Here is a 9,277-nt window from a genome sequence, read left to right as displayed (position 1 = left end):
TGGGTGATACATATAATTTGTCATTATTTTTGAATTCTGCATGCAAAAACATATAAGATAGAGGTATTCTTTTCCTTGGGAAAAATTCTTTGTTGATCATCGTTATTGTTATCGTAGTTTACAAATCCAAGCATGAAAACATTACTCAACTTTGGAGTTTTGTTGACAGATGCCCCCTTCAAATACACACACATGAATACATAAATGTACATATAAACTTATATATGAATACATACATTCACATGCACTTATATATTAATGATGTACAAAAATACATGACAGGTATACATAATACTTAAATGCACATAAAGTAAACATATGCAGGCAAATATATTAATATAAACATTTTTTTAAAATAATAAACCCATACAATTATTGAAGAGACAAAAGAAACAGATGATACATATTGATTTTATTAGGTATTTCTGTTTAGAAACCCAATATGAACAGGTCAGAAGCTAAACTCTAAATTTAACAGGGTACAACCTTAAAGTTGACACTGCTCTGCTATACATAGAAAATTTCTATCTCACTATTGGTTAAAAATATACAGTTTTTTTTAATTTTTAAACCTCTGTAACTTTTTTCTCAACAGTATCTACCTTCAAAGCAACAAGATAGGAAGGCTACATTATTATAGCCAATTTTCAGATTTTTTAATACCTTTTAAAAAATGCATATTTTGCTAATGAAAAATAATAGATCCAAGCTGTAACATGTTAAAGAAAAAGGTACTGCTTCCTCGCCTTCAATGCTGTGACTAAATGCAATTTGAAAGAGGTGCACAATACTGCTTGGCAGAAGTTAATACTTGCATTACTAAACCGCAGGTAGCTCTAATTGGATGAAATGAGCATAGCACGACTGTGCTATGCCACCACAACAAAATAGTTCCTTCATGTCTAACTACAAATGCAACACATACAAAATAACATTCAGTTTCATTATCAAGTGTGGAAGGAATAAGGTTATAAACAAAAGAAATAAAAATTATATAAATCTTACAAACAACAAAATCATTCCCTTGAAGGGATACATACATACATACATAAAATTTAAGGGGCGTAACTCTAATTTTCTTTTCCTTTTCATTAACCCTTCCACTTCATGCATCAACCTTCTCAAGAACAAATCACGTGCTCAAAACCTAAATATTACTTAGTCACAAGGTGTGTTATAAAAACTTGCCTAGACACATTTCCATAGAAAATACTATTAGTAGCCCTCATCTTTATACTGTGTACATTAAATGGTATTTATATAGGCGTAGGCATGGCTGTGTGGTGGGAAGTTTGTCAACCAGATGGTTCTGGGTTCAGTCCAACTGCATAGCACCTTGGGCAAGTGTCTTCTACTGTAGCTTCAGGTCGACAAAAGCCTTGTGAGTAGGTTTGTAAGACAGAAACTGAAAGAAGCCCATCATATGTATATATATATATATATTTATTTATGTGTGTGTCTATTTTTCCCCACATCACTTAACAACTGGTGTGTTTACATTCCTGTAATTTCGGGTTACAGTAACTGATAGAATAAGTACCAGGCTTACAAATAATAAGTCTAGGGGTCAATTTCTTCAACTAAAAAGCAGTGCTCCAGCATGGCTGCAGTCAAATGACTAAAACAAATAAAAGAATATATGTATATTTTAAATAATTGATGGGCAAAACAGTGTACTGTGACCTTTATTTAGCACACAAATGACACCTGGTAGCCATATGTGGCAAACGTGCTCTCAAAGCACACTGATAGGGACATAACCAAAACAAGTTTTGGCTACTACGTTTTTAAGTCTCCTATCTAAATTTTAATTTTAAACGTAACGCACAAACACATTTGTGTGTGTGTGTGTATATATATATGCTCTGAAAATGTAGCTGCTAGAATAAGAATAGCCTGGGCAAAGTTCAGAGAGCTCCTACATTTTCTGGTGACAAAGGAATTCTCGATCAGAGTAAAAGGTAGACCGTATGACACACGTGTATGAACAGCATGCTACATGGCAGTGAAACATGGGCTGTGACTGCTGAGGACATGCACAAACTTGCAAGGAATGAAGCCAGTATGCTCCAATGGATGTGTAATGTCAGTGTGCATACATGACAGAGTGTAAGTGCCCTGAGAGAAAAATTAGACTTAAGAAACATCAGATGTGGTGTTCAAGACAGACGATTGCACTGGTATGGTCATGTGTTGCGAATGAATGGGGAGAGCTGTGTGAAAAAGTGTCACACCCTAGCAGTTGAGGGAACTTGTGGAAGAGGTAGACCCAGGAAGACCTGGGATGAGGTGGTGAAGTGTGGGCCTTAACAAAGCAATGACTAGTGACCAGGACCTTTGAAGATATGCTGTGCTTGAGAAGACCTGACAAGCCAAGTGAGACCATAGCCCATGGCCTATGCCAATGGGTGTAACCAGCCCATTTATGAATACCCCTCATTCATTGGATAATAAAACTTGCTTGTGAAGACCTGTTGAGGCAAGTGAAATCAAAATCAAAATTGCTGACATGACTGACGACAGTACCACCTGATTGGAACTTGTGCTAGTGGAATGTCAAAAGCACATCCAAACATTGGGTGTAACCAGCCCACTTACGAGTACCCCTCATTCACTGGACAATGAACTTTTCTTGCAATGACCTAATGAGGCAAATGTAAACAAACCAAATTCACTGACGTGGCCATTGATAGCACTGCCTGATTGGCACTTGTGCCAGTGGACCATTAAAAGCATGTCTCAGCATGATCATTGCCAGGGCCACGGATTGGCTCCTGTGCCGGTGACACGTGAAAAGCACCATTCGAGCATGATCGTTGCCAGAGTCGCCTTACCAATACATGTGCCAGTGGCACGTGAAACACAACATTCAAGCATGGTCATTGCCAGTGCCTCCGGACTGGCTCCTGTGCAGGTAGCACGTAAAAGCACCTTTTGAGTGAGCATGGTCATTGCTAGAACCGCCTGACTGGACCTCGTGCTGGTGGCATGTAAAAAGCAACACTACACTCTTGGAGTGGTTGGCATTAGGAAAGGCATCCAGCTGCAGAAACTTTGCCAGGCCAGATTGAGCCTGGTGCAGCCTCTGGCTCACCAGTCCTCAGTCAAACCATCCAACCTATGCCAGCTTGGAAAGCAGAAGTTAAATGATGATGATATCATATGGTTTTTACAGCTGGAGGCTTTTCCAAATACCAGCCACTTTACAGTATGATAATTACAGTTGATATTCTTATGGTTATGTAGAATACCATGTTTGATGCTTGTTAATATACAGTTACATTGTTTTCTCCTATGTAAGCAAATTTATGATGATATAAGATATTAGATGCAGTGAGAGATCTTTTACATAAAAGCAGTTACTATTCTGTATGAATACATACATGTGAACATAAGTGAGTTTTTTGAGAGAATGATTTACTACAAATACCACAGTGATATGGTTTCTCACCAGTATGAATACGTTTGTGTATAGTTAAGTTACCTGTCTCAGAGAAGGATTTGCCACAGATATCACAGAGATATGGTTTCTCACCTGTATGAGTACGTTTGTGCTTAGTTAAGGTAACTATGCGAGCGAATGACTTCCCGCAGATATCACAGAGACATGGCTTCTCTCCTGTGTGAGATCGTTTGTGAGTAGTTAAGTGATTATGCTGTGAGAAAGATTTACTACAAATGTCACAGTGATATGGTTTTTCTCCTGTATGGGTATGTTTGTGCTTTGTTAAGCTACAAGCATGGGAGAATGATTTATCACAAATACCACAATGATATGGTTTCTCCCCTGTATGAATACGGATATGTACAATTAAGCTACCTCTCTGGGAGAAAGATTTACCACAGATATCACAATGATAGTGTTTCTCTTGTGCATGAACATACATGTGTGCACTTAAGTTACCTAATTGAGAGAATGATTTACCACAGATATCACAATGATATGGCTTCTCCCCTGTATGATTAAGTTTGTGCTGAGTCAATGTACTTATATAAGAGAATGATTTACCACAGATATCACACTGATATGGTTTCTCTCCTGTGTGTGTATGTTTGTGCTGGGTCAAAGTACCTACATGAGAGAATGATTTACCACAGATATCACACTGATATGGTTTCTCCCCTGTGTGTGTAAGTTTGTGCTTAGTTAAAGTGCCTACATGAGAGAATGATTTACCACAGATATGACAATGATGTGGTTTCTCTCCAGTATGAATACGCTTGTGTATAGATAAGTTACCTGTTTCAGAGAATGATTTACCACAGATATCACAGAGATATGGTTTTTCTCCAGAATGAAACCGTTTATGGTTAGTTAAACTATTTCTGTGAGAGAATGATTTGCCACAGATCTCACAGTTATATGGCCTGTCTCCTGTATGAGTACGTTTGTGATTAGTTAAGGTACTAATATGAGAGAACGAATTACCACAAATGTTACAGTGATATGGTTTCTCTCCAGTATGAATGTGTTTGTGTTTAGTTAAGTTACCAGCCTCACAAAATGATTTGCCACAGATATTGCAGTGATATGGCTTTTCTCCTAAATGAAAACGTTTGTGATTAGTTAGGCTATTTCTGTGTGAGAATGATTTACCACAAATATCACAGTGATATGGTCTCTCTCCTGTATGAATTCGTTTGTGTGTAGTGAGGTTACATTTATATAAGAATGACTTGTTACAGATATCACAGTGGTATAATGTTTCTCCTAACATTTTTGGCATCTCTTCAGAAAAAAAAAAAATCGATCCTTCCAATTTCTCAAATATTTACTTTTCAGGGAATTTTTTTTCCTTCATCTCAATGTAAGATATTTTTATTGTCTTGATTTGTAGAGTTTGTTCCTAAAAATATTTCTACTGCTATATTTCCATCAACTAATTTTTACTGCCATCTGAATAAAACTCCTTTTGTAAATTTATCAAAGTGTAATAAGAATGCAAAACTGTCTTATATATATTCCAGAGAGGGAAGCTGAGAAATTTTGATTTTAATCTCAATTCAGGAGAAATATTTCATCATAAAACACCATAGTTTTAAATGAACTGGATTACATTAGTGTAGTATATCTGCCATTAGTTGCTCACAGATGATATTGATAATGGCTCTAAAATCAAAAATTCACTCATACTGATCTCAGCAGATACTCTGAAATAAAAGAGAAAGAGAATAAGATATCAAGGTCATTTAAAACAAGTGAAGGTTAAATAATAGAAATTTTATTCTATTTCTATATACAATTAAGAAAGTTCAATGGAGTATTCAACTTTCTTGGTCACAGCAGATTATATTTAGCTGCTTAAATGGACTTACTACAGAAGCTGTGGAAGTGCACAAAGTTGAAGATTTAGAGATTAGAGTATAATTCTTGTTCCAATTTCAAAGAATGGTTACCTTTACCTGCCTCAGAACTACAGAGGAATTACACTCTTATCTCTAGCTTCAAAAATTTACAATCATATATTCTTGAATAGAATTTCCTCTTGCATTGATCCCACCCTAACATTGAAATGAAACAGCATCCACAATGGCAGATCAACACTACTTCAGATGTTTGAGCCTCAAAGAATAAAGGAGACAGTTGGATGGCCTCCAATACATAAAGAGCTTCCACAGTCCAGCAGATGTACTGTCATGTCAACCAGAAGCTACAACAGAATATGCTGATGAGAATGAGTATCATGTCACTTATGTAATGTCAAACATGATTCCTGAAGTCATGGCCTTTATCTAATTTGTTCAAAGGAACACTCAGCTACTCATGTAATTATCGAACAACTTGCACCCATGATAAAACATTATGCCTTAACCAGGAAGTTCTCAGCCCAGATTTTGTGGAAAAGCAAGAAACCATGTGTGTGTGCAATAGAAATGCAAGTGTCTGGAAGATGTAATAGTAGTGGTGGTCACAGAGAAAGGAGACATGTTGCAAGTGATGAAGGAGGTCTGTGTTTGATAGTAATTTGCATTATTTTTGGAGTTTTTTGTAGTCACATTGATAGCATTGGTAGTTATATAGATTGTGTTTAATTGGACTAGGAAACTCATTCCAGGTTTCCCTAGATTGAGGTAGATTGCAGCAAAGAAGTAAAAATTATATCATGTCTAATGTATCTTCTTGGCTGTATGGTAAGGAATTTGCTTCCCAATCACATGGTTTTGGGTTCAATCCAACTGTGTGGCTAATGTTTTCTAATATAGATTCAAGTCAACCAAAGCTTTGTGAACGGATTTCGTAGGACATTGAAAGGAGTCCGTTGTCTGTATGTATACATGTGTCTCTGTGCTTGTCCCCTTTCACTACTTGACAACCAGTGTTGATGTGTTTACATCCCTATAACTTAGTGGTTTAATAAAAGAGACCTATACAATAAGTGTCAAGCTAAAAAGAAAAATATATGTACTGGGGTCGATTCATTCAACTAAAATTCTTCAAGGCGATGCTCCAGCATGGCCGCAGTCTAATGACTGAAACAAGATAACCATCATTTTATTTTATTCTTTTGTATCTGGTTGCAGATTGAGACGACACGTAAAATTATATGTAGCATACAATACAAATAGCAAGTAAAAAGGGAGGTACAATGTTAGACTTATTTCCTATATAGTATGTATGTATATAATCAGGGCTGGTCCTAGGGTTGCTTAGTGCCCCAGGCAGGCTGAACTTCAGCATATACAAGCTGACGGTCATGGAAATTTCCTTGTCTTTGTAGTGTCCCGGGCAACTGCCTGAGTTGCCGATACCTTGACCCAGCCCTGTATATGGTACATATAATACAAAAGAAAGACATAGAAAAGAAGCAAAAAAAGGTGGGGAGAGATAGAAACAACATCAAATCAGCGCCAAGTGCTTCAATTGGTCGCACACCACAAGGTTTGATGGAACCTACTGAAGCAAGCCAGTACACTTGCAGCATATTTATTTCTTATAAATTTTTAAAAGTTTTTAACAATAAATATGTTAAAATTAACATACTGTTTCTCATGTTGGAGTTTGAATTATTCAAAATCTTCATAATTTTGTTTTTGGCAGATGTAAAGTATATGGACTGCACCACCACCCTTTTTGACTGCAGAGATTCCGAATCTGCAAAAAAAAAAATTGACATTTCAAAATTTTAAGTCCGAATTCAGTTTTTAAGTACGCTCCAACTGGTAAAATAAAACACATATGGATGACTTGTTCCTAAACACCTATGAATGAGGAACGGTTCTCAAAAATAACCTCCAATTGTTTTCCCCAAAAATTCCTGTCCTTGGAATCTTCACAGTCCGAGGTATATTTATAAAGAATTTCATTAAAAAATATCCATTTTCTTGAAAGTTAACATGAATTGAAGTGGACTCTGGTGAATTTTCCGAAATTCCCCATCCCCTCCTAAAACACATTTCCCCCAAGAGTTTGTATATTCAGAATCTACATGATTTGACATATATTCGTAGAAAATTTCATTAAAAAATATCCATTTCTCTGAAAGTCATGATCATCCAAAGTTGGGGTGGAGGGCAGAAATATGTAGTTATGCAGAAAACGAATATGAAAAAAAAATTTGCACAAACTAACCTGGGTGCAGGGAGAGGAATTCCGGAAAATTCACAAGATCCGATTTTTTCCTCATGACTTTCAGGGAAATGGATATATATGGGGGGGGACCCAACAGCCCCTCCCCAATTCTAAGGCATTGGCCTTCAAGCAGGCTATCCACATGCTAGAAATAACAGCCAAATCTCACAAATCTGCGATAACATAATGAAAGAAATATGTAATCAATCTACTCACCTTTCAGTAAAGATTTCTTTCAGAGTAATTTCCCACAGTAATATGACAAAGTAATTCATGTGAAATGAATGTGTTCATTTTTTGTTCTTTTTTTTTTCTTGCTTTGCAAATTACAAAAAATGAGCGCATAAATAACAGTAAGCTCTTTTGAAGAAAGAAAAGTAAAAATACCAAAGAAATACGGTGACAAAGTGAAATTAAAGAGAATCATTTGACCAACGCAAAACGGTTAAACTAAAGCGAAACTCAACGCTACAAAAATGAACGAAAACAGTGTAAAATAATGTCTAGTAAACGAATGCGAAGAAAACAATTTTCGCTGACGAACGGGGAAATGGTGAGAGGATTCGGAACATTCCCGATGTGAATTTTCCGAGCTCTCTACCCTGCGCCCCGTTTACCAGCGCGCACTTTTTTTTCAGATTCTTTTACTACATGTTGTTTTATACCTATTGCACTATTTATTTGGGGGGGGGGCTCGAGTCAAACGCTTTAGATCTCAAAATTGGCAGATTGATTATATATTTCTTTCATTATGTCATCGCAGTTTTGTGAGATTTGGTTGTTATTTCTAGCATGTGGATAGCCTGCTTGAAGGCCAAAGGTTTATTTATTTTTTTTTTTGATTGAAATTTAACAAACACTTTTTTTTTTCTTCCGTATCGGATTTTCCGTGGCCAAAGACGTGGTACTTCGTAATATATATATATAAAAATTTTCCTGAAAGTTATGAGGGAAAACTCGGATCTTTTGAATTTTCCGAAATTCCTCTCACCCCACCAGGTTCGTTTGCGCAAACTTTGTTTTTCATCTTCGTTTTGTAGACAGTTGTTAACACCCTGCAGGCTATAGGGTTTTATTTCTTTTTCGTTAATGGGGAGGATCTTTATATTGACCCGAAAAAAGTGAGTTTCTGTAGAAAGAAAAATAATAATAACCGAAAGTGGTTCCTGTCCTTTACCTCGGCCTTTGTTTTTATACTGCAACACATGTACATATTTCTATATTTACAGACAATGTGATTCATTGTGCAGTAAGAACTAAACATTTAATATAAGAATTATATTATGCACGGGGCATTAATATAAAGCACAATACATATGACTCGATCAAAATTCGACCTCCTCTAGCAGTTTTCAAACCATTTTTTGCTGCTGCTAAATCTCCTTCCTTAAAAAGTTATTACATATTTATCTGCTTGTCACTCACACTTTCAGTTCTCACGTCAATTAGTTTTCTGACCATCCGTGGCCCACCACACCGAATTATAATTATTAGAAAAGTAGCAGAAGGAAATATTTCCAACGTTATTGTCTGTCGGAAAGTTCACATAATAAATCCATTCTTTACACATATAATCACATCCTTGAAGTAAATCTTTATCAACCGTCATAAAAACAAAGAAGCAAATTTTGGCCAAATCATTAATGGTCAGATATAGTCTTCAATATTTAGCCATCAATTCGTAATTTCTCATAATCAACCAGTGAA

General features: G+C 36.2%; 1 protein-coding gene across 1 annotated transcript; it reads right to left on the bottom strand.

The window, feature by feature from the left end:
- Positions 1 to 406: 406 nt before the first annotated feature.
- Positions 407 to 7,764, bottom strand: LOC118763456 (zinc finger protein 271-like). Its single transcript, XM_036503102.1, has 4 exons — positions 7,571 to 7,764; positions 4,161 to 5,151; positions 3,332 to 4,118; positions 407 to 497 (listed from the first exon to the last, which is right to left on the bottom strand). The coding sequence occupies exons 2-3, from the start codon at positions 4,725 to 4,727 to the stop codon at positions 3,363 to 3,365; spliced, it is 1,323 nt and encodes a 440-aa protein (XP_036358995.1). The 5' UTR covers positions 4,728 to 5,151; positions 7,571 to 7,764; the 3' UTR covers positions 407 to 497; positions 3,332 to 3,362.
- Between the last annotated feature and the right edge of the window lie 1,513 nt (positions 7,765 to 9,277).

Source organism: Octopus sinensis, linkage group LG5, assembly GCF_006345805.1.
Source record: "Octopus sinensis linkage group LG5, ASM634580v1, whole genome shotgun sequence".
Lineage (NCBI taxonomy): Eukaryota > Metazoa > Mollusca > Cephalopoda > Octopoda > Octopodidae > Octopus > Octopus sinensis.
The sequence above is the reverse complement of the archived record's forward strand: the minus strand, read 5'-3'. Positions and strand labels throughout refer to the sequence as shown.